At 55.0% G+C, this 24,792-nt stretch overlaps 2 protein-coding genes across 11 annotated transcripts in view; one reads left to right on the top strand and one right to left on the bottom strand.

The window, feature by feature from the left end:
* MROH2A (maestro heat like repeat family member 2A) overlaps positions 1 to 5,103 on the top strand; it is a 44,832-nt gene extending 39,729 nt beyond the window's left edge. For 4 of the 9 annotated variants that reach the window (XM_047870845.1, XM_047870842.1, XM_047870843.1 and 1 more), the window contains exons 36-42: positions 563 to 709; positions 871 to 1,053; positions 1,508 to 1,663; positions 3,087 to 3,218; positions 3,865 to 3,967; positions 4,225 to 4,290; positions 4,859 to 5,102. In XM_047870845.1, the coding sequence (XP_047726801.1) occupies positions 563 to 709; positions 871 to 1,053; positions 1,508 to 1,663; positions 3,087 to 3,218; positions 3,865 to 3,967; positions 4,225 to 4,290; positions 4,859 to 4,980 (909 nt within the window). In that variant the 3' untranslated portion in view covers positions 4,981 to 5,102. Of the gene's footprint in view, positions 1 to 562; positions 710 to 870; positions 1,054 to 1,507; positions 1,664 to 3,086; positions 3,219 to 3,864; positions 3,968 to 4,224; positions 4,291 to 4,742 lie in introns of all 9 variants that reach the window. The other 5 variants (XM_047870848.1, XM_047870849.1, XM_047870846.1 and 2 more) reach the window with 4 other exon arrangements.
* Positions 5,104 to 8,449: 3,346 nt separating this feature from the next.
* HJURP (Holliday junction recognition protein) lies at positions 8,450 to 24,771 on the bottom strand. 2 transcript variants are annotated; one of them, XM_047872832.1, is made up of 9 exons: positions 24,607 to 24,771; positions 24,198 to 24,264; positions 21,110 to 21,165; positions 19,754 to 19,871; positions 17,263 to 17,324; positions 15,840 to 15,932; positions 14,938 to 15,016; positions 11,657 to 13,223; positions 8,450 to 8,700 (listed from the first exon to the last, which is right to left on the bottom strand). In XM_047872832.1, exons 1-9 carry the CDS (start codon positions 24,700 to 24,702, stop codon positions 8,697 to 8,699), a joined length of 2,142 nt encoding a protein of 713 aa, XP_047728788.1. In that variant the 5' UTR covers positions 24,703 to 24,771; the 3' UTR covers positions 8,450 to 8,696. The 2 variants fall into 2 exon arrangements, with proteins under 2 accessions (XP_047728788.1, XP_047728787.1); XM_047872831.1 differs by lacking the exon at positions 8,450 to 8,700 and adding an exon at positions 8,788 to 9,066.
* Positions 24,772 to 24,792: the final 21 nt, after the last annotated feature.

Raw genomic sequence — 24,792 nt, 5'->3', positions numbered from 1 at the left:
CGACTAAACCACCCAGGCGCCCCTCTTCAGGTTTATCGAAAACACATTCATGTGTGCGTACATGTGCGCGTGCACACACACACGCCAGAGGGGTCCCCGTTGGCCGAAGTCCTGGCAGTTTGAGCGCTGGGCCCCTTGTGACTCTCGGAGTCCCAGATGAGTGAAGTTCACACTCCTCGTGCACTCCTGTCCAGGCCCAGCAGGCACGGCTCTTGGACACGGTGGCTGCTTTGTCAGGGTAACTGAATGAACGTAAGGTCACAACGTACAAGGTTTTTCCCGTGTATTTCTCCATGAAGCCTCCCGACCATCCTGTGAGGCAGGTACTGGTGTCAGCCCCTTCTTACAGGCGAGGCCACGGAGGCTCAGAGGAGTTAAGTGACTTGCCGGGGGCCCCAGCCGGCCGGCAGAGGAGCCCAGAGCTGGTCCCGGGGAGCTGGGGCTCTGAAGCCTCTTCTCTTCACAGAGACCATTCTGTGCATTGCGTCTAATCACACGTCCCATCCTGAGGCTGAGAAAGGGGCCTGTATGGGCGGTGACTGTAAAAAGTTCTCTCTTCTAGTTCATGAGCGACCCAGTTCTGTATCAGGAGAAGCTGCTGAAGCCCACGGTGTTGATGCTGGAGAAGGGCGTGGACCAGGAGGACGAGGCCTTGAGGGTGCTCTCCCTGCGTGCCCTGGGCAACATGGCCCTGGGTGCCCCCAAGAAGGTCCTGCGCCCGACCCTGAGCTCAGGGGCCCAGGGTACAGGGCCTGGGGTGGGGAGGGGGGGTGGCTGAGGGCCCGGGGCTGGTGTGTTCTGGCCAATGGGGGAGGTGAACCAGGTGGGGACTGAAGCTCCTCGTGGCCCCCTCCCCCACCCGCACCCCAGGTGAGGCAGCACCGGAAGCTGTTACTGGAGAAGTGCCTGGGCTCCCTGCGGGAGCCCGTGGTCACCAGCGTGACCTCCGAGGGCATGGAGGCCCTGGCCAAGATCCTGGCCGAGCTCCGGGAGGGCGACGTGGGGTCCTCGTTCGGCATCATCTCCGAGCGGTGCAGGGCCTTCTTCGACAACGTGAGTCTAGATCGTGGCCTTACTCGGTCCCGGCCCTCGCTGGGGGCTTCCCACGTGCCCACACACACGGGCGAGCACCTCTTATCCCCGTAAGAAAGGACAAAAGACGTGCTCTGGGACAGGAGGGGCCTCAGGTCTGACTTGGTGCCCACGCATCCGTTAGCCGATCCTGGGATCCCGCAAAAGAAAAACAAAACCTCTTGTTCTAGGACTCGTGGGACCCCTCCCCTGCTCGTAGGGTGTGAGCCTCTCCTCTTAATGCCTCGCAGCCTGCAGAAGCTCTCTGGGCACGTGGGTGGTGGCGGGCGGAGGGCCGCCATCCTGAGGGAATGATCCAGAAGCCTTTGCGGGGGCCAAGGCAGCCCAAAGGGTCCACGGAGAGGCAGGTGGCTGGGGTTTCGTTGGGCTTCTTGTGTCCTGGATTTCAGGACTCGTCTGTACATGTCGACCACAGGACAGTGAGCTGCTGCGTTTAAAAGCCTTCGTCCTGTTTGGGAAGCTGGCAAAGCTGGTCAGGATCTCTAGGAAACACTTCTTCAAGGAGGAAGTGAAAAAAGCCTGGATTCCCCTCATGCTGCACTGCCAGGACCCCTGCTCCGAGGCAGCCCAGGTGAGACGCGCCCTCCTCTTTGTGGCCCAGAGTGTGGGGACCTCTGGTCCCCAAAGGAGAACGTAGGCGTGTCTGCGGGCTCAGGCCCTCCCCATGTCCCTCTTGGTTGGCCCCGTTCCTCACGTGGGGCTGGGGAGGGGGTCCGGCCGGCTGACCCACCAACCGGCCTGCTGAGGCATCTCGGCGCTGTGGGGAGCACGGCACGGCGGTCTTCTCCCCCAGTCACGGCCTGCGGGCACCCTCTGCCCAGCCTCCTTTTCCTTCCAGCGGATTCCACAGCTTGCCATCATCACCCTTGGGTGTTGTGACCCGCTCACGCTCCAGACTTGCCTTAAATCCCTCCTCAGTGGCCCGTTTCCCCTCCCTCTCGGGGGCCTGGTTTTTCTGCCCGTTCAGGTGTGGGGAGGCAGGGGAGACCCACAGCTCCTGCCTGTCCGGCCGCCTCCCCTCACCCCGTGCAGGCCCGTGACCCTGACCACTGTCTTCTCTCTCCACACGTCTTCCTGTGTGGACTGGGGCAGGGGGCGGGGGAGAGGGGGCTGAGATTAGGGGCAGTTCTGTCCCCTCCCCAAGAGCTGTGGGGCACTCAGCAGCTCACGCTCCACTACTGCCTCAGTCTCCAGTTCCGGGGTCCCGGGAGTCCCGCCCTGGTGAGGGTTGCGGGTGTCCACGCGGGGTGGGGTGGGCTGGCGGCACCTGTGGGTTGCTGAGGGGCATCCTGTGGGGCACTCCTGACTCCTGCTCGGCCTCGGGGACTCTGGTGACCCAGCCCATGAGTTCTCAGCCCTCAGAGACTCTCTCCTCACAAATCCATCAGTGGCTCCCACTGGTCTTTCACCTTGTATCAGCAGCTGTCCTGCAGGGTGAGCCTCAGGGAAGGAACGCCTGGGAAGGCGGCCGAGAGGGTTTAATGAAGGAACGGCAAAGAGGGGTGGGGGCTGGGGAGGCCACAAGGGAGGCAAAGGCCTGGCTGGTTCCAGGCACACGGTTGCCCTGCGTGTCCCTGGCGAATAGGTACCCCAACCCCTCTCCACACCCCCCTGCCCAGTCTCCTAGCCTATCCTTCCGTGAACTAACCCTGTCAGAGGCCGGAGGCCGGGGGGCTCGGTTGCTGCAGTTCTCAGGGAAGGTCTGGGAATGAGAAAGCTCACCCCGGTCCTATCTGTCCCTGCCAGGCCCCTGACCCCAATCTCCCAGAGGGGCAGGTCCTGGGCAGGGCTGCTGAGGGCACGGAGGTTGCTGACTGAGGGACAAGAGGGCTGCGTAGCTGGCGGGGCTCCGGTCGCAGGTACACTTTCCCGGGGCTGCCGTCGTTCTCGACGGAACGCCAGCCCTGCCATCCCCACCCCTACCCCCAGACCATGGGAACCCCCTCGGTCTGCCTGGCGCCCTCCCTGCCATCTCCCGCCCTGTGCCCCTCCAGGCCTGCATGACCACCATGTTTCAGTGTGTGCACTTCTGGGGCTGGAAGGCCCTGGAGAACAGCCCGGGCCGAAGTAACACCAGTGCGGCGGAGGAGATGACTGTTTTCCAGATGATGCTGTGCTCCATCCCGGTGAGGAGGTTGAGGGCGTGGGCCTATTGGAGGGCCGCCCGGGGCCTGGGGCTCTGGGTCACGGCTGCCATAGACCTCTCTCCCGTGACCATGTGCTCACCTTCCAGGCGTGAAGCGTCAAGGCCAGCACGGTCCAACAGAGAGATAACGCAAGCCGCATACCCCCACGTTTTCTAGTAGCCATGTTAAGAGAAGAGAAAGAGGGGAAACCAAACAATCATAGATTTTTATCTCACCCAGTAGATCCAAACCATTGTCATGTCAACATGCAATCAATGTGCCATTATTAACGGGGTATGTTCCAGTTTGGGGGTACGGTCTTCAAAATGCGGGAGGCACCTGACACTTAATTCAGACCAGTCACGTTTCAAGTGCTCAAGGGCCACGTGTGGCCAGTGGCTATGGTATGGGACAGCCACAGAGTCTAAAGGCCAATGGGATCTCCTCTCTGGGTCAGACAGAAGGTAACAGGGGGCTGAAAGTCCCTAAGTTGCCCAGCTAATAATTCGCTGTGCGATGCTGGGATGTGCACTTGTCCTCTCTGGGCAGACCCTCCCGCATCAGACAGATGAGAACCCACTCTGTGAGCAGCCCATCTCTAAGGCCTCATCCTCCATGGCTCTGTCCATCCTGTGTCTATTTGCAGACTCAGAAAAAGCCTGCTGTTCTCTATAGCTTCTTGCTAGAAACAATGACCTACGTTAATAGTAACTTGCCAAGGATCAGAATTGCTGCGTGCGACCTGGCAGGTGAGCGAGCAGATGTCTCCGGATGCAGGAGGGACCTTGAGGGCCACACCCAGGCCTGGAGCGGGAGGAGGCCGAGGAGGGGCCAGACTCAGGCGGAAGTCCCCCGGCACGCGTCCTATCACACCCAGCTGCACACCTGCCTGATTCTCAGCTAGGCATCTTCAGCGGAATCCTAAACAGATACCTCCTAAGGTCAAACGGAATCTCCCACTGGCCTAATATTTGTGTGATGAGCATCTCGCTGGCTCTCGTTTTAGGAATTATTATGCAGCAGATGCCTGCGCATCACCTGGAGAAACTGGACTTTCCGGCACTACGGAATTGTAAGTAGAGAAAACTCAATTATACGGAGTCCTCGACCTCATTCGGGGAATTTAGAGAAAGCGCCTGGGGAAGAGCCAGCGCACCCTTTGTTGTCTTTTTGTTTTTCTCTTTTCTTTTCTTTTTTTTGTTTTTGTTTTTGGCGGGGTTGAGGGACGGGGGCGTGTAATCAGGGCGCACAGAGACAGACGAGCCTGCAGGGGGCTTTCTGGAAGAAAACGATTTGACCCGGGAGGCCTTTCGCTCGTTCGCTGGGCCTTCTGCCCGCCTCCCCATCACAAATGTCTATGAGATGTTTCCACCCTGAATCCCTCAACTGGTCTACACCGCACGCGAGTTCTGTCCCAGAGAAGTAACAGAAGGCTGAGATGGGGTGTGTGTGTGTGTGTGTGTGTGTAGACGCAGCTCCCCTGCCGTCTTCTGATTTCGAGTACTAAGGGTTCTGCTTCTGCAGCCCGCGTGAGCCCCTAGCCGCACAAGCGGCCTCGGGACCTCCTACCAGCTCCACTGCCCGTGGCAGAGGGCACGGCCGAGCGGGGTCCCGCCTCTCCTGTTTGTGCCCACTCTCAGCTCTCCAGGAGCTGCAGTTGGACTTGGATCCTGGGGTCCGGAGGGCAGCCCTGGAGACCCTCAAAGTCTTGGATACTTGCTGTCAGCACCAGCTTTTGGCTTCTCCCGAAGGAATTTGCTAGATGGTCCGCACGTAAAGCGCAGGCTGCCTCTTCAGAGTGCCCAACCACAGCCGTGCAAGCCGCTTTTTAATTTAGTTTGTACAAAAAGCATCGTCCTAAAATAATCAGTGTCCCTTTCTTTGCTTCCCTTGGAAAATAAGGCTCCATTGCCGTCTGGAGTACGGATTCCTGACTTGGAAGGTGACAACGTCCCCGAGCCCAGGCAGTGGGGCAAAGGGAGGATTTACTTCCAATGGGGTCGTTGTACGTCCGCTTTCCCCGGATCGTGTGAGGGTCTGAATCCACGTTTGTGCCCCCCACGCTGACGGTGTGTCCCCTGCCAGGCGCTGTGCCGGGAAGGGAGGGGAGGCAGGCGGCCGTCTGGCCCCTGCCCCCCAGGACCCCACCCTTGAAGGGAAAAGAGGCATCTCTTCCGGGGACTGCGATACACATCCGAAGAAGGAGGGTGGAAGTGCCCCAGTGGCGCAGGGGTGGGTGGGAGGGGGGAGTGCCCACCAGCCTGGGGACGATGGGCGATGTCTCCAGGAAGCGACACAACACCGGGCCTGTCCTCACTCTTCCCATCGTGGGGCCGGATGGGACAGGCTGGGGCAGGGACCCGGCAAAGCCTGGAACAGAACCCGGTTGAGGCGCAAGAAGGGGAAACAAATGAAGGTCATGTCCAAGCAACAGGCAGGGGACAGGGGAGGCGGGCAGGGAAGGCTCCCTGCACTTAGGCCGTCAACAGAGTAGTCTGCGGTTGCCCCCTGAGCAGGTAACCGCGGGACTCTCAAAGGCAGCCGCCACCCCGGGCCCCTCGGTGGGAGGGGGCTGCTGGACAGCGCAAAGCATCATCGTCGGTGCGCCACAGGCTTCCCGGGACCCCACTGGTTTCCCCACTGTTTTGTGGCTCCCGTGGGATAGATAGTGAGGGTATTTTCAGACACAGGCGGGAACGGACAAGCCATTCACTACAGGCACGGAGGAAAGGGCCACAGGTGTGGACAACAGTCTTCAATCCCCTTCACGCCTGTGCAGAACATTTCCAGACGGCTTAGAGGCCTAAATTTGGAAAGCGAAGACGCAAGACAATAGAGTGTTTTTTAAAAATATTTTCTTAAAAAAAAATTTTTTTTAATGTTTTATTTTTGAGAGAGACAGAGTGTGAGTGGGGGAGGAGCAGAGAGAGGGAGACACAGAATCGGAAACAGGCTCCAGGCTCTGAGCTGTCAGCACAGAGCCCGACGCGGGGCTCGAACTCACGAACCGCGAGATCGTGACCTGAGCCGAAGTCGGACGCTTAACCGACTGAGCCACCCAGGTGCCCCCAAAGGATTTTATTTTTAAGTAAACTCTACACCCGATGTGGGGCTCGAACTCACAACCCTGAGATCAAGAGTCACATGCTCCACCGACTGCACCAGCCAGGTGCCCCACCGATAGAGTATTTTTTATTCTGAGAGTAGGTTTTCTTTAAAAGGTAACAGCAAAGGCCAGAAAAAAATAAAGGATTAAGCTATCCGATTCTGTTAACATGTAACTTCTGGGCAATAAAATGCCATAAAGTTAAATGACAAATCACAGATAGACGCCACTTGCAGTTTATATAAAACGAGATTGGTTCATACAATTGGACGGGCATCCAGAACATATCCTACATCGGTAAGAAACAAAGCCAGTTAAAAGAGAGGCCTGAGGGGACGCTTGAAAAGCCAGGACCCCTGAAATGCAAACTGCAATACGTCTCACACCCCCCAAGTGGCACTGACTGGTGGCAATAATGTGGGAGGTGGGACCTCTCCTATCGCCAGAGCGCAAACTGAAATAACCGTTTGGGAAAGCGATTTGGCAATAATTAGGGAAGCTGAAGACACACCTGTCCACGACCGGCCCCTCTAGACGTAAGCCACGGGTGAGCCCACGCACGCACGCATCACGGCTGTGCGTGTGTCCTTAGCAGCAGACATCCAGCAGGAAGGGGGGGGAGCCAGCCACCTGAACTCTTGAGATATGAGACACCCGCGCCCATCACCTCCCGTCAAGTGCAAACACCTCTTGTGAAACCAAGTTGCAGAAGGCGAGCAGTACTATGTGCACGTTGAAGACACAGACCACCCCACATATAGCCTATGGGGTCCTTCATTGGCGGATCCCATAAATTAGCTAAGACCCCTGGCACCCGGGTGGCTCAGTCGATTAAGCATCCAACTCTTGACTTCGGCTTAGGTCGTGATCTCGTGGTTCGTTAGATCGAGCCCCGTGTCGGGCTCTGTGCTGGGCATGGAACCTGCTTGAGATTCTCCCTCTCTCAAAAAAAAAAAAATAATAATAATAATAATTAGCTAAGACCCATGCCCAACCTCTTCCCCCTTGCCTTCTTCCTGTAGATGATAATCAAACCTCCGGTTTCCCAGTCTCTGCAGCAGCCGGGCCTGGCCTGGCCAGAGACAACAGCACAGGCCTACTAGGGATGAGGCAGGAGGCATGGGGGGACGGGGCTTGGAGGGGGTGGTGGTGCGGGCAAGGCACGTTTTGGCTAAGGGTATTTTTTCCCGACAAAGAGCAGAGAGTGGGTTGTGCTCTTCTTAGGAACACAAGGGAAAGGTCTGGAACTGCAGGGGCCACCCCAGCCTTGTTGGTGCCTGGGCCAGCAGCCCCTTGCCAGCCTGTGCCGAGGAAGAGTGAGCTGCCCGTGAGGGGTAAGGCTCTTGGAATGTTCTCTGCTGCGAGCGGCACAGCCCTTCTGGTTCCCACGGCTCTGGACCAAACGTGAACCCCCAAATCCACATATGGAGGTCCTAACCCCAGTGTGATGGAATCTGAGGTGGGGCCTCCGGGAGGTGATTCGGTTTAGATGAGGTCACCAGGGTGGGGCCTGCACGAAGGGATTAGTGCCCTTTTAAGAAGAGACACCAGGCCGAGGGCCCTCAGCAGAGCAGACTGTCCGGGGACCCGGATCTCTGACTCCCAGCCTCCAGAACCGTGGGAAGTAAGTTTCTGCTGTGTAAGGTCCCTGTTCAGTGGGATTCTGTTAAGGCAGCCTGAGCTAATTCCTACACTCAAGTAATGTGGTCCCAGCATGAAGGAGTAGGCGGAAAGGGGCACATAGTATCAGGAAGGAAAGGTGTGCAAAATTTAACATTTCTGACTTTGTATTTAAAAAAATGTTTTTAAGGCTTATTCATTTTTCAGAGACAGAGAGAGGCAGAGTGTGGGGCGGGGAGGGGCAGAGAGAGAGGGAGACACAGGATCCGAAGCGGGCTCCGGGCTCCCAGCCGTCAGCACAGAGCCCGACGCGGGGCTCGAACTCAGACTGTGAGATCATGACCTGAGCCGAAGTGGGACACTTCACTGACTGAGCCACCCAGGCGCCCCTCTGACTTCGTATTTAAAGCAAGAAATCCACAACACACGGCAATACGTGGGCTGGCACACTGGCTGTCACCGTGTTCTGAATGTGTGAAATATTTTATTTAAAAAGTCACCGTGGTACCCTATTATAAGCAGTGGCGACGAGAACCACGAGCCACGAGGGGAGGCCTGTGGCGGCAAGAATCCCGGGACTGTCTGAGAACAGCACGTTTTCGGCTAAAAACATGAAGAGGTTAGGAATGGCCTGTCATGGGTGAGCTACTTTCAACTTGCTCCCTCCTAATATGGGAGAGAGCAGGTCCCTGGTTCTGAACCTAAACTGTGGCAGCTCTTTCCGCGAGGGCCATCGTCTCCAACGCTGCTCTCTACCTACAGGGAATAAAGAGCATTCTCAGGACATGTCTACAGTTTAAAAAGAACACACGAGAAAAACAGGTCTATAAAGGATCACACGAAAACTTTTAATTGAGCAACTTTATTCAAATAATTTCGATACCGAGAACTCAGAGTCATTTCAATGGGACCAATTTCACGGAAATTTGCTTTGAAGGGCAGGGAAGTGAAGCCAAGTCTCACATATTCTTGAGGATTAAAACAAAAAACAAAAAACTCACACACGTAAAGGAGAAGAGGGACAAAAGTCTAAAAGAAGTTGGCTATGTACTTCTCCAGCTTTGAATTTTTCTAACACAAAATCACTTTTCTCTTCCATGTTGAAAGACGTGTTGTTCTTTCCTTTAGAAAAAGAAAAAAAAAGTGACAAGGGAAACGATTTCAGTACAGTTCCACTAGAATTCCCAAGCCACCGAAAGCTGGACTGTTTTATATTTATTCCACTGCCTATATGTAAATATTGGTGGGTCCACTGGAGAAAATGCCACCACACTGAACAAACAGCGAAAGGGAGGTAAAGACCCACCCGAAGGCAATGCCCCTGGGCAGGCGGGTGAGCCAGTCGTTACGCCCACTGGCTTCAAATCCTGGCCCAGCCTCGAATGCGAGTGTGGACTCAGGAGTCCCGAGGCTTCAGCTTCATTCGCTTATTTGTAACCTAAGACACAGAACCTGCCTGCTGGATGACAGCGATCTCATCAGAGGGTTCCTGTGCGGGTTCAGGCAGACGGGTGTAAAGAAGGTTCCACACAGAAAGCACTCACACGTTAGCCATTCAAATTCCTTCTGTAGTCACAGCTCGGGAAGATTTGGTCCCTTCCCTTAAGACATTTATGATTTAAGTAGGGAGAGAAGAAAAATATGGAAATGGTTAAGTATGTTTGTATCACGGGTTCAGACGGAACTGCGAAAGGCCCCCGGGGGCGGCCACCGCGACTTATCAAATTCCAGGGGAGCCGGGAGGACCCCACGGAGGGCTGAGTTCTCCCCGTGCTTCACTGCTGGGCACAGAAGGCATGGCTCATGGCCGTGACCTTGGTGTCTGCTCCATGTGGCCCTTCATGGGCAGGTGAATGAGAGGCGGTGGGGGGGGGGGGTTCCCGAGGTGGGAAGCAGGGGTCGGGTGCAGCTGAGGCACAAGAGGGCGGGGGGCAGTGACCCCGCTGCGCTGGTCGGGCCAGCGGGTGGCCTGACCTGCCGGCAAACCTGGGGACAAGGTGGGAAAGCCACAGAGGTGAGCCTGAGGGGCACGACACATAGAGAACAGGTCAGGAGGGTGCGTGTGAGCGGGTGCAGGCCTAGACAAGCAGGGCCAGAGCGACAAGAGCGCTCTGACAGGTCGGGGCTGGGCCACCTCGGGCACGGCTCTCACTTGAGGAGCTGCCTTCGGTGAAAACCAACTCCCTCTCAGCTGAGAAGGAAGGTCAGGTGTCCCCCAAGTGCCTGCCACGGTCCCCGAAAGCCTCAACCCCACAGGACTCGGAACGTGGCTCCGCGCTGCCCTGCAGGTGGCCTGGTCCGAGACGGGCGCAGGCAAGGAGCCAGAGGCCCGGACTAAAGGGGAAGAGCCAGCCACCCGGCAGACAGATGACTCGGCCCTCGGCGGGGCCTCCTGGGATGCAGGCCGCTCTCCCGGTCTGGGAGACTCCCCCACTTTGCTCCAGCTCCACATTGGGCCTCACCCGAGGTCCCTGACCTCAATCCTTGACCAGAAAGACCAATCACAAGGCGGGTCCGCTTCACCTGACGAAGGCTACCTCGTGGTTAGGGCCACAGGACGTGTGGTGCCTGTGGAGCCAGACTGCAGGCTGAGAAAACAGGGGCAGCCGAAGACCGCGGAAGCGAGAGGACAAAGGACCGGACCATGATTCTGACCTTGATGAAGCGGTCAGCCAGCTTCAATGCCGGCTTCCTGGGCTCATTCGGGGGCGGGGAGGGGGTCGTCTTCCTCACCCAGCCCCATTTGTAGCCAAAGCACCCGCGGTTTTTGGAAACACCTGCCGAGAGGGGAGCCACGTGGGTCTGAACGCTGAGAAGCGTGAGTGGGCAAAGGCAGGGCAGGAGCAACGGGGTCACTGAGGGGCAGGGACAGTGACAACTCAGGGCTCATCGGGGCTCATCTGGGAGAGGAACGCACTGTCCCCTGGGATGGGCCACAGGACAAACAGGCACAGGTGGAAAAGGAGAACACGGACACTCAGGGCAGAGGAGGCCCATCTGAACGACTGCCGAGGGGGCCGGCCATCCGCACGGGGTGAGGAGGGGAGAGGAAACCTCACCACCAATGCATTAAACCCCACACGTGCACCCGTCAGAAGAGCCGCATCGTCCGGGACCCCGGCTTGCAGACCCACCAAGTGCTCGCTGGAAGGCCCGGAGCTCACGAGATGAAGTCTAACAGCCCGCGGTGACCCGTCCCACCTCACCGCCACTGGAGAAAGCAGAGTGGCGCTCGTACGTGCAAACCTGACCTCAGTGATCTGTGCAAACGCAAGTGTAGGCCGAGGTGGGACGGCCCGGGTGCACCCCAAAGCCCAGCACGGATACCGTGGCCCCGGCGGGCCGCCCCCGCTCCGGACCCACTAGGGAATCCAGAAGCACAAGGAAAGGCACTGCCTCCAGATCAGTTCTGCTCTACGACAGCTGTTTTCTGAGTGAGACCAGGAGAGGTCGGGAACGACAGTGTGACAAGGACAGACCGAGCCCTCCTGAGGCTTTTCAGAGAAGTCCCCTACATGCATCCCAGGGGAAAACGTGTAAAACATTCCCTGTAAGGACATGTCCAGCCCCACCATGATGCATCTCACACAGGGACATGTGCTTGATCTACACGCTGATTTCAGCGGAAGGAAAAGAATCTGGAGAGGGTTTGGAAAACGAACACAGAAGCATCCTGTCGTAAAACACCCACGTTCAACGAACGGAAACGCACCTTTTTTTCTCAGCTGGGCTGTGAGGAGACGACCTCTCCCCCGGCCTTGGGATGGGCTGGCCCACCACTCTCGAGGAATCCTGGGAACTGGCCCACTGTCCACACAGCACAGAATCTGATAATCGGCGTCTCTTTGGAGGGGACCGATGGCCCCTAGCGGCAGTGAGCACAAGGCATGTTAATGGCTGAGCCTCGGTGGCGGTTAAGCGCAGTGGACGTTCTATGCTCTGCTGGGGTGACGCCGACAGCTTTGGGGGACTTTGGAAGCCAGAGTCTGGGTTTAATTTTCCTAAGGTGCCTCTCTGATACTGAACTTCCAAACTTGCTTTATCTGGACATGCTCCAACGCGCAAAAGTGCCTTCGTCCGCGGAGGCGATTGTTGGCAATACTTTTGATGAAGCTTGTCAAATTTTTCTTTTATTTCCTTGTAACGATCTCGGCCGCAGCTTAGAGGCTGCACCCCTGCTACTGAAGTAGGTCTGTTGGGTGGGGCGGACTTTCTAAGTATTCCAAGACTATTGTTTCCCTGAAAAAGGAGTGTCTGCTCAGAGCGGCGTGGGCTCTGCACGGGGCTGGTCTCTGGAAGCGGGGGAGGGGAACCCCTTCTCTGCAGGCATCTCCCTGCTCCCCCGGCTCGTTCGCCCAGCTCTTCAAAGGCCTCATTTAACCTCTTAGCTTCTGCTGTGCCGAAAGTTCCACTGAGCCTGCGGGTTTCGAAGCCCCGGGGGCCACGAGGGCTCGCTGGACCACCCCTGTACACGTCCACGGCCGAGGATTCCGGGAGGGAAGTCAGGACGGGCTGCTTCCGGGGACTGGGGCAATACTCCTGATGAAGCTTATCAAATCTGATTTCAATTTCCCTGTAATGATTCCCTCGCTTGCCTGGGAGTATTCTTGGTCTGGAAACGATTTTTACAGGGGAAATTAACCATTTTAAGGCCTTGTATCTATTCTGATCCAGATGACACACTGCACGGGAGTCTCCATAAGGCAATGAAGAACGCCCCTGGGGTGTTAAACTCCTTAACTCCTCAAACTCTTTCCAACTGGGACCCCATTTAAGGACTTGGGGTTTGTTTACTTCGAGAAAAGCTTTGTCCAGTTTTAAACCCGTCTTCTGGCCAGAGGCGTCCAGTATGTTCTCACAATCTCTTAAGGCGCCCCTGTCCCTCCCTGGCCCGGCACGGACTGGGAGCCTCTCCTGGGAAGCCCTGTGAGGGCGCCTGCCGCCTCGGCAATGAGTCCTGTTCACTCTGCTCCTGGAGCATCTCCTCCTCGAGCTCCAGTTGTGAAGGACAAATGAGGTTTTGGTGGAGATGACACAGGACGGCTTTGCGCTCAGCAGCAGGCTCATTGAGTGCAGCATGCCCGCGTACAGGTCGCTGATGGTCACGTCACAGATGTCGTCGGGCTCGAAGGACAGGCTGCTTGAGAAGCTGTGCCCCCCCGTCCCTTGTAACGAGACACTGCCACTTCTAGGCACCACGGCCAGGTCTGCTGAGCAGGGGCGTGAAGCCGGCTTCACTGGGCCACCAGGACTCTCTCCGGACACACGGCCACGGCGTCCTGGAGGGAAACACACAGAGTAAAGTGTTACCATTCAAGACGGTCCATCTGCAGAGACCACAGAACGAAAAGGGTGGATCGTGATGACGATTCAAAGAACAAGAGAAAAAACTCCACGAAAACGTGAGAATAGATTCTCCCCTGAGATTTCTTTCTAGTTATCAAACTCTAATTCCTACTTTCCACCCCAGCTTCCCCAAAGGGGTCTTCCTCCCCCATGTGATGGTTTACACGTTGGATGCCCTTTCAAAGTCTGATTAGAAACCCAACAATTACGCCGATTACCTGTGGGGACAGATGACGGAGGCAGAGGACTCCTGAATATGCCTCTTCGTACAGCTTTGACCTTCACACCATGTTAAATGTTTTATAGATTAAAAAAAATAAAATTAAACCGGGGCGCCTGGGTGGCTCAGTCTATGGAGCGTCCGACTTCAGCTCAGGTCATGATCTCACGGTTCGTGAGTTCAAGCCCCATGTCGGGCTCTGTGCTGACAGCTCGGAGCCTGGAGCCTGCTTTCAATTTTGTATCCCTCTCTCTCTGTCCCTATCCCCCTCATGCTCTGTCTCTTTCTCTCAAAAATTAATAAATGTTAAAAAAAAATTTAAATAAATAAATTAAATTAAACCAACAAGGATAAGGTGAACTCTAGAAGTGAATAGAAAAAAAAAAGAAAAAAGAAAAAAAAAGAACCCAAGTGCGTATCGAAGTGATGACAACGGAAAGAGAAAAAAGGATCTGAGTGACTTTGAACACAATCCTCTGAACGTGCACCCTTGGTGGGATACTGTCTGAGCATCCAAGAGCTGCTCAGGACTCCTGAACCTTCTTCAGCAGACTGGCAAGCATGTGGCAGCAGGGGCTGTGGTTCCGAAATCAGTCTGCACTGCACAACGAACCTAATGAGTGCAGGACTTTGGTGCTGGCAACACCTGTGGGGCCAAGGTCATGGTGGGGGGACAAAGTGCTCAAAAACAGACAGGACAGGCAGGCCAGAGGTCAGGGAAGCCAGCATGAAGGGCTCCTGCAGGCTGATCTGGGACAACTGGGCATCAGTGGCTACTAATATGTGAATTAAAAAAAAAAAAAAAGCCCATGGGTTCTTATTGATTCTAGAAAAAAATTGTTTTTAAAAAGTGAAAGCATGTGGGAATAAAGGAAGGAACAGAATTAGGGCACGAAGGGACTCGGCGTTTGCTTACGGAAGGATGCCAACAGGCGCACACGGAAGGAACGGCCAAGCCAGGGAAGGGTTTGCGGGCAGGGACGCAGGCGGGAGTCGTGGCCTGGCGCCAAAGCCTCGGGGTGGGGTTTGCAGGGACCCAGGCGACGGGCACCTGCAGACGATGCCAAGGAAAGGGGGTGCTGTGTGCGTGGGCGTGGGCGCTGGGTGTGCAGGGGATGGAGAAGCACTGCGACAACAGGTTGACTGTCAAATAAACGCGAGCAGAGGGTGTAGGAATCCTGTGTTTCCGGAGAGTCAAAAACTTTCACCACAGTAGGTTGAGCTGAAGAGCTAACCAGCAATTAGCGTGCTGGAGTCCCAGGGGAAACAAGCAGTTTGCCGACTACACAGGAGGCTTTCGCCTGTTAGGTGCTGGTGTCTTGAACAGTTTATGTCAAGCACACCAGAGGGTGCCCAGCGGTAGGGGCGCCGCGACTCTGCCAACAGCGATCGGGAGGCGGTTCACGCAGTTTCTGTGTCGCACTTACCAGGGGCAGGCCCGGCAGGCGAGGCCAGGGGAGGGGTCAGTGTCACGCGTGCGTCCTCTCCACCTCCGTCACCAGTACACTGCAAACGAAGCCGGCGATGTGAACACGTGTCGACTCTGGGCGCCCTCAGACGCCCCCCGCCGCAGTGCCGAGCCCCGCGGGTCGGTGAGGTCGGCTGCTCCTCCCCGACGCAGCGGCCGAGGCCTCCGGCAATGGTGGGGGGAGGTGTCAGTAACCTCTGGGAACTTGGCCCACGTGACCTCCAGGCTACCCCCCCCCCCCCCCACCCCAGGATGCCCTCCTGCTGCTCCAGGTTAAAGGGAAAGGCCGTTCCCGGTACCCCCACCAAATCAACGGGCCTCAGACACAGCATCCTCGCCGGTCAGCAGCACAGTAAGGAAACGTCTATGCTCCTGTTTGCTGCCTTTGAGATAAAGTAGTCAGTCATCCCACAACGAGTACCTCCTACTTATTTGACATGAAGATGTTTTCTTTATGGGAAGACGTGACAGAAACTAGGGTTGGCACCCTTGCTCTGTCGGTCACGCTCTGGGAGCCCCCACGCGCTCCACAGCAAGGTGACCGTGGACAGGGTGGAAGTGGGGAGAAGTGGGGCGGTGGGAGCAATCCCTTCCCCTGGGGGTGGGGCCCCCTACGTTTCTGTGAGCGCCCCCCCACCCAGAACAGTGGGCGACGGAGGGCGCACCCCACGGGTTTCCCTGACCGCCCCCACAAGGTGAGCGTCCGTCTGCAAGCCTGGGAGGGAAACAGTTGGGAAGCAATTGCTCCAAAGGCTCCTTACAGGCTCCACGGAGAGCGAACAAAAACCTGATTAACCCACCTCGGTGTATCACTAGGTTATGATTCAATTATATGAAGACACCTCCTGGGAAACACATTACCTCTAAACACCCTTCATCCTGTAGCAATATATCCACTTGGGTCAAGTACTTCCTTCGTAACTCATTTTTCAAAGGGCTCCAGGGCTCTGCAGGCTGACACAAGAGAGAATCAGTGTTCTTGAGAGCTTTTGGGTCCGGATGAGCTCTCAGATTCTCGAGCTAGCTGGCAAGTTCATTAATTACACGTGGGTAAATGAAGCCCCTCGAAGTCATTTTTCACTCCTCACTGTTAGCGGTGCAAAGTGGGCCCGCCCCTCTGAAAATCCACCTGACCCAGAAATCCAACTTTAGATAATTCATCCAGTGGCAACAATCCCAAAGTAAAAAGACAAAAAACCCCCCAAAACACAAAGACCACCCTCATAAGCCTGTTGGGAGGTGTGTGATGGCATTGCTAGGAAACAATTTAAAACCATCTGAATATTCTTGGGTGAGTTCAGGACTCAACTATTAGAATTAGTCCCAATCAGTGTGCTCACAGGAAAGGACATTCAGCACTCTGGCTCAGGAGACAGGCCCCCCATTCCCTTCCTGCCCATGCCCTGGGGACAGGGGGGTCTTGACCCTCACTCTCTGCACCTCAGTGGCTGCAGACCAGGGATAACACACACGCACACTGTTCAGGAAGTTCTTTACATCTGGGGCCACCTAGCCCTGCACCCCCGCCCCCCCCTGTAATGCTCCAAAACGTACAGCCTTCCCCCCGGACCCCTGTCACTACCTTACTTAGTTAGACGCCACAGGTCACACATTGGGTGTTTGGGCAAATTCTTCACAAAAAGAGCAGTTTTCGAGAAAAGCCACATACAACAGCCATTCTAGCGCCTGACTCTGGGGCCAGGAAAGACCCCCCAGCAGACTGCGTGCTTTGTGTATTCCCCGTGCATCCCACTGGAAGGAAGGGGAGATGAGACCCAGTCGGGGGAAGAGGAGACAGGTGGTTCCTGGGACCACGGGGGCACCCTGGGAGACACCGAACAATGGCCTGATCTCGTGACCTCGTGGACTAAATGGGCTTCCAAGGGCTGACCTGGAAATACTTCCTAGAAACACCTTCCTTATGACATTGTCTCTTCGGGCAAAGACCAACTTAGAACCTAACTTTCAACACAGCGTGCTCGATCAAGGGTACTGGGCACACCGTGAACTGTGACTGTTCCGTCTGCACAGGGAACACCGCCCGACATATATGTGAGTTCAGGAAATCCGGCTTGAACCGGGGGCAGTAAGGGCTGCCACGCGCCAGATGGAAGGAGGCCCCTGCTGCCTTGAGGGATGTGAAAGCAGGACCAGAGACGGGAGGGGTGGTGTCAGCAAAGGGTGAGCCTCCCAAGAGGATTTCAAAAAAGACACCGGAAATGAGGACACACACACGCACCCCAAGCCCTGGCTCGGTCCCTTCGTCACAAAGGGCAGGTCTTACCATGAAGGTCCCAGCGACTACATCTTCCGGACACAAAGACGCATCATCACCGCTTTTTGAATCTAAAAGCAAAAAAAAAAAAGGAAATCTCAATCAGAATTTTATTTATGAAAATATTTTTAAATTTTTATTTATTTTTGAGAGAGAGAGAGAGAGACAGAGTGTATGAGTGGGGGGAGGGGCAGAGAGAGAGGGAGACACAGAATCCGGAGCAGGTTCCAGACTCTGAGCTGTTAGCACAGAGCCTGACACAGGGCCTGAACTCACAAACCGTGAGATCATGACCTGAGCTGAAGTCGGACGCTTAACCAACTAAACCCCCAGGCACCCCAAGAATTTTAAAGAAAGCTTGCGTTTTCCTCTCAAGAATAGTTTTTACACCCCTCGAGTATGTTCTAGGGCGCTCCCTTTAATAAGGACACAGCCATCTGTCGCTGTCCTGATTATCAGTAATGCAACAAATGCATCAGAACAGGAACACGCCTCAGGGGGTAGAGGCCAGGGAAGCAGCTTTCTGTCACGTTGAGCTCCTTCGGTGGCTTCTGGTCCTCGGAGCTGGGTCGCTCTAGCCCAGCACCGTCCCAGTCTGTGATGGCAGAAAGTTCCCCACCTGCCACCCGGTATGGCAGCCACCGGCCACGTGTGGCTCGTGAGGCACATAAATAAAATTTTCCATTTGATTTAACTTTCAGTTCCTCTGACTCGCCACAGGAGGCTGGAGCCACCTCACTGGACAGTGCAGCTCTAGGATAAACATTTCTAGTTATTTTGAGCGGTCCAGAAACTCACGGACCTAAGGATCTGTGGGGCCAAAATCTCGATCAACACCAGTCAACAGATAACGCCTGCGAATAAACACCTTCCTTAAGGTCTAATTCTACCCTGAATGACCGCCAGTTTTCCCCGTGGGACTCAACCCATTTTACAGACGGCTAGAGCAGGCAAGGTGCCGGACGAGGGCTGGGGAGGGCGGACAGAGGCTGCAGGTCAGGGCCGGCAGGAGATGGGGGTTCAGGACCAGTTACAAACCTGTCTACCCAGCTGGCTAACTGCTACCAGGAGGAGAGCCGGTGTAGACAGCTTGGGTGAAAGTGGGGGGGGGGTCTGTTCCGATGGCAGGTGTCAGCAGGGGCGGGGCTGGTACCGTGGGGGTGCGGTGGGGCACGGGGGCAGAGCCGCACAAGGGACGGTGGGAGGCAAAGGCACAGGAGGGGGACGTCTTGGGTATGAGGAGAGCAGGAGGGGCTGGGTGTCTGGCTCATTGTACAGGGAAGACGGTGGTAGGCCTTGAGCCAATAGGAATCCTGCTAGGTTGACTTTCCAGTTTAGATTTGCCGAGTTTAGACAAAGTCTTCAAGAAGAGAGGCTGACAGGCAGTAAACACATGCAGACTGGGTCTGGGATGGGGGTTCTGCCAGAGTGAGGGGCTCAGACCAATCTCAAGAAAGGGCGTCCAGTGGAGAGAGGAGTTAAGAGGGGCTGGGAAGGAAGAAAACCCAGCGGGCACAGGGCCACAGGCCAATTACAGGATTTCCAGAAGCTTCAAATGCCACCAACAGGGCAATGGGATAGAAGCCACAGAATGCCAGTGGGAGTCGCCAATGGGGGAGGCTGGGACCACGGAGAGTTACGCCTTCCCGATGGAGGCCGGAGCCTGCACAGAACTGGCGGAAGAGAGCGTAGCAGTGGAGCAGGGCATCGGCTGTAAGTTTGTTCGAGAAGGGAAGTGACCCATGGCAGGTGGCTACAGAGGGACACGGGACCGGGAGAGCCGTGAACTCTGTTCTGTGTGCTTAAGGTGGAACCTGAGCACGTTCAAACAGATGCACCCAGGGCAGACAGAGACACCAGAGAGAGAAAGATGGTGATGACAGACTCCCCGGAAAACAGGCTGGGTTGGGGTTTGGGCAGCAAAACGTTCTGTAGAAGTCAGTAGTTCAGGGGTGCCTGGCGGGGGCTCAGTCGGTTAAGCGTCCGACTTCGGCTCAGGTCATGATCTCACAGTTTGGGAGTTTGAGCCCCGTGTCAGGCTCTGCGCTGACGGCTCAGAGCCTGAAGCCTGCTTCGGATTCTGTGTCTCCCTCTCTCTCTGCCCCTCCCTGACTTGTGCTCTCTCTCTCTGTCTCCCCAAAACAAATAAATGTAAAAAAAAAAAAAGTCAGCAGTTCAAACACGGCCTGCACGGCAAATCTGGCGTTTCATTATATTTTTGACATTAATTTTTTTACGGAGGGGGCAATAAGTTAAAAAATGATGGGAGGGCGTATGTCCACTACTCAAGAACGCTTGAGCACTGTTTCTGTGTAGGTGCCACGGATGTAACAGCAAGACAGCTCCTTTGGGGAGCGCAGACAGTAGCGACAGGCACTTTAAGATGCTCCCACTTTTAAAAAAGCCTTGGAAAAAGTCATCGTGAGGAATCTGGGCTTTAAATGCCATCACAGGGACGCATGTCCCTCCCGACCCCAATTCCTAGAGCAGGGACACTCACCCACTCCCAGGACTCGTGTGCTGGGCTCAGGAAGCGCCAGACCTCGGGCTTCGGCTTCCGCGGGGTCACCGCCGCTCCTGCTGTCTGGGGCATCCTCGAAAGTCTTCACCGGGGAGTCCTTGAAAGCACGGAAGTGGATAAAGACACGCTTGATTCAGTGAGAACACATTTCAAGCCACCGTAACAAACCTACACTCCTTCCTTTAGCATATGAGAGAGCAGGGGTCTCATAGGCCTCTCTTCTGGTACAGTTTGTGAGTTTGAGTCCTGCATCGGGCTGTCAGTGCAGGGCCTGCTTTGGATCCTCTGTCCCAGCTCCTCTCTCCCTGTCCCTCCCCTCGTTCTCTCTCTCAAAAATTAAAGATTAAAAACTAATGAATAAGTAAGTAAAGAAGTGTGACTGAATTATACAATGGATGATGAAAAGAAATGATCACAGTGTATAGTATGTAAAGAAGAAGGGGTAAAAATATGTGTATTATAGGCGGGAATTACATTGTACGAAAACATCCTCAGTGACTATAGGAGTCAGGCTGATTTTAATGGCTGTATGTATTTCTAACGTTTGTACGACCAAACGTATTATGGGTGTGATTCAAATAATCAGGAAGAAATTTTATTTCAGAACTGCCGCTCCTTGCTTTGGAACCCTAACCCTGACGTTTTCGTTCTGGGGTACAGGCTTCTGGGCTGGGAGGCAGTCGTTAAGGGAATTCTAGACATCTCTGCAAAAAAATGACGGTAGCAAGACTCCGTGGGTCTCCCAGGAGGCGGGCAGGCTGTATCGGCACCTCCCGTGAACATAACAGGCCGAGATGCCCCAGCATCAGTGGATACACCCGGGAGAAACCACACAGTGTTTTGGAAAACAGCTCCATGCGGAAAGAAGCGTGACCCTGTACCCTCTCCCTACTCTCTTCCCCTTGCAGAAGAGAAAGGAGGCATGTTTCTTTCCTCAAAGGAACTGGGTTGGGGCTTTTCTGTAAAGGACCCAACAAACTAAGCTCACAGATGCAGCTAAGGCTGGGCAGGGGCAGGGGCTGGGGCTGGGGCAGCTTTCTCCCACTGGCCAGCCCTGCATGTGGGGCTGTTGTCAAGAACCCCTTGGCCTACAGCAGAGGAAGCGGGGGCAGAAAAGGCTTAAACATCAACGCAGCTCCTCCTGCTACCTGACGAGCAACAGGAGAAAAACTTCTCAGCAAACCCTTAGAGGAAAAGGGGGGGGTTCAGGTGAGAAAGACCTAGAACAGAAGCCCCGTGGCGACCTCGGTGCAGTCACAGCTAACCTACGCCTTTATTCACATCGATATTCCCGCACGGCAGCACATGGCAGCAATAAAAACGGACATTAAATACCTGGATTTGTTCTTTGTTTTTCTCCTTTACTAGTCCTCCACCCCAAATTCTCAATCCTTCAGAAGAGAAATGAGAGAAAAGTTACCGCTTAAACAATCCTGACCGCTGAATGTCTGTTCAGTCTGCATTCAGAGAAAACCAACGTGATCGGCCAGAGAAAGACGTGATCTACGGAAACCAAGCCACGCTCCTGATACCTGTTGTTTCTCATCTTTGTGAGGCTGGAAGTCTTTTTTTTAAAAATTAAGATTAGAGGCGCCTGGGTGGCTCAGTCGGTTGAGTGTCCGACTTCGGCTCAGGTCATGATCTCGCGGTCTGTAGGTTCGAGCCCCGCGTCGGACTCTGTGCTGACGGCTTGGAGCCTGGAGCCTGTTTCGGATTCTGTGTCTCCCTCTCTCTCTGACCCTCCCCCGTTTGTGCTCTGTCTCTGTCTCAAAAAAAAAAAAAAAATGAATAAACATTAAAAGAATTTTTTTAAATTAAGATTAGACAGGGGCTCCTGGGTGGCTCAGTCGGTTAAGCATCCAATTTCGGCTCAGGCCATGATCTCGCGGTCCGTGAGTTCGAGCCCCACGTCGGGCTTTGCGCTGACAGCTCAGCAGAGCCTGGAGCCTGCTTCGGATTCTGTGTCTCTCTCTCCCTCTGCCCCTCCCCTGCTCACGCTCTGACTCTGTCTTTCAATAGTAAATAAACGTTAAAAAAAAATTAAGATTAGACAGAAATCTGTCATTAATGGAAATCTCCTACCTAGGAGGCAGATTATCCAATTCCGTCATTAAGCCACAGAGTTAAGCAGAAACAAGGAACACACATGTGCCAAGTGCTGTACTCAAAATATATTTATTGAGAGCAATCTATATACTACATATAGACCGGAAGCACTTTCTGAGGGCAATCTAGATGTCTAGAACAAAGCCGAAGCGCAGGGTAAACACGGAGATTAGGAGTCCTGCCCCTTACTCGTTAGCAGAACCCGGGCAAGAATACTTAATCTCTCCCTAAGCCTCCATTTGCCCCCAGGTAAATTCAAGTGAACAAGAAGGGATCCTTGGGTTGAGATGGTTGCCAGCAAGGACACTAGCAAACGTTCACACACGGTGCTTACAATGCTCCAGGCTCTATTCTAAACACTTTCCAAGTACACCTCTTTCGGTGTCTACAACTCACCTGTACAGAACTCCTACTTTCCAAGTTCACTGGCCAGACGGAGACACAGAGGCAAGAAGTGGGTCCAGCAACCAGCCCGGGCTGCTCAGCCACGTGGTGGAGCCAGGCTGGGAACCCAGGGGAGTGACTCTCTGTGCTCCTGGCCACTGTGCCCTGTGGCCTTTCTGGAACAGGGTGACGCCGAGCAAATGTGCTCCGTCAGGTCAAGGCTTTGCCAATTTGGCTAAGTGACATGGGGCTGTTTCCTGTTTGCTGCATCCTCTGCTAGGAAACCATGATCCTAAGGACAGCACCTACCCCAAAGGGCTGTTGAGAATCAAAAACACAAGACTCTCAGAAGCAAAGGGCACACCTTAGCTATCCACACATGCGAACAACTATTCCTCCCCTCCTGTCCTCGTCATAATCGGTGTGGGAGTGTTAGCTCCGATCTACACCCTACGGCGTTGCCTTAAATCGGGAGTTTATGCTACAAGGGTGGTCAGCTAACCCTAGTCACGGTGGCGCTCCCCTGAGTACCTCTCCAGGCTGAGCAACAGGACAGAGGAACTGTACCATCAGCAGCCGGGAGCTCGTTAGACCTACTCAATCTGCACCCAGCACCGATGCCAGAGGCCTCAGGGATCCGTTTTAACAGGCTGTTCTCATTAAACCGGAGTCAGAAGTGAGTTTCAGCAGTGAAGTTAGTAGGATTCTAGATATGTGGAGTGGCCAGACCACTCCTTGCGTAAACAGCGCATCAGAACATAGTGAATGAAGCCTGTTGATGGCACCCTGGGAATGATTCCTACCCAGCCCTGAGTCCTGCCTTCCGGTTAGATTTGTCATTGCCTGATGAGACCAGAGAGCAACAGAGGCCTGGAGCTGGACTATCTTAGCTTCTGTCTTCACAAACTTTTCACCCAAGGTGTGGCTGGGTCAGCTAAAAATGCAGAGAGCTAAAACTTTATTTAACCTCAGAAGCAGATCTTATGAAGCTTTTAGTGCCTGTCTGTCCAATGCAGGGCAGAACTGAGATCTGGCTTCATTAGCGGGTCCTAATGAGTTGGTAATAAGACAGAGGGGGAGGAACCGACGTCACCCAGTGCAAACTTTCTTCACCCAGCTACCAAAGAGAATCCAGGAGATTTAAGTCAGCTTACAACATCAACCACTGAACGGAATGGCTCCTTCTCCCTATATTCAGGTCAAGCTCCAAGTACTCAGAATCTCAAGGAGGACAGCTAATACTCCAGGTCAAACAGGTCAAAAAGTAGTCAATAAGAGTGATTACAAGAGCCGGGCCTTGTTCCAAGAGTTTCACAAGGAGCTCCTGTAACTTACAACATCCCCATCAAGTAGATTATTACCATCTTCCCATTTGACAGGTGAAGAAACAGAGACACAGCCTTGGCTGTTAAAGCAACCAGCCCACAGGGTGCCTCGGGTGGCTCAGCTGGTTAAGTGTCCGACCTTGGCCCAGGGCATGATCTCCCGGCTTGTGAGTCTGAGCCCCGGGACGGGCTCTGTGCTGACGGCTCAGAGCTTGGAGCCTGCTTGGGATTCTGGGTCTCCCCTCCCTCTCTGTCCCTCCCCCTGCTGGCACTCTGTCTCTCTCTCTCTCAAAAATAAACTCAGAAAAAAATTACACCCCCCCCCCCCCCCCAAAACCAAAAAATATCCCAACCGGCCCAGACCGACAGGGTCAGACAGGGGGTATTTTTAACCAGCGTGTGTCTATGGATCTGCAGAATTCTGTTTTTAATAGGTAATTTAAAAAATAAGTAATTTATAGGCTCAAGGGAACTAGGAATGTTTTAGTTCTTATTAGGCGGACAAAATTTTCACAAGAGAGCAGGGATAGCATTTCAAACTCTGGGACGACACTATCCTGTTCACACTCGGAACTGTACACATTCAGAAGGGGGGGATGGCTCCGTACCCTGGGGTGTCTCATAGGTCAGCGTGGACATCTGCACCAGCGGGGCATCCTCGAAGGGCTGGTTGTACTGCGGGAGAGAAAGGGGCATCCCCTCAGCTCCGAGGGCCGCGAGGAGGCCCTGACCCGGCTGAGGAGGTGCCAGCACAAGGCTGGAAGTCTGCAGGACCCCCCCAAACCCGCCCGCCACCCTCTCGCCCCCAAACCACCTCCCCTGTCTACCCCAGCGCCCCCAATCCCGCTGCCTCCTCTCCACCCCCTCTCCCCTCCCCTTCCCACCCCGCTCCCCCACCTTCGGCCCCGCGCTCGGCCGCCTCCACCCTTACCCCAGCCCCCAGCCCCGTTTTTCCCCTTCCCCATCGCGCCCGGCCTCCCCGACTCCGGCGGGCCGGTTGGGGGGCGGGGGGCCTACCTTTTCTATCAGCCGCTGCATGCGCGTCTGGAAGCGGCGGCGGCTGTCCCGGAGCTGCCACAGCAGCGCGTCCTCCCCCAGGGGCTCGCCCTCCATGGCTCGAAGAGACCCACACCCGACTCCAGCGGCAAGACGTACCGCGGCCCCTTCGGCGCCCCGGTTCAAATAACGACTCCCGCCCCTCTG

Source organism: Prionailurus viverrinus, chromosome C1 (genome assembly GCF_022837055.1).
Source record: "Prionailurus viverrinus isolate Anna chromosome C1, UM_Priviv_1.0, whole genome shotgun sequence".
NCBI lineage: Eukaryota > Metazoa > Chordata > Mammalia > Carnivora > Felidae > Prionailurus > Prionailurus viverrinus.
Note: the sequence above shows the minus strand (reverse complement) of the source record. Positions and strands in the feature narration are given on the sequence as shown.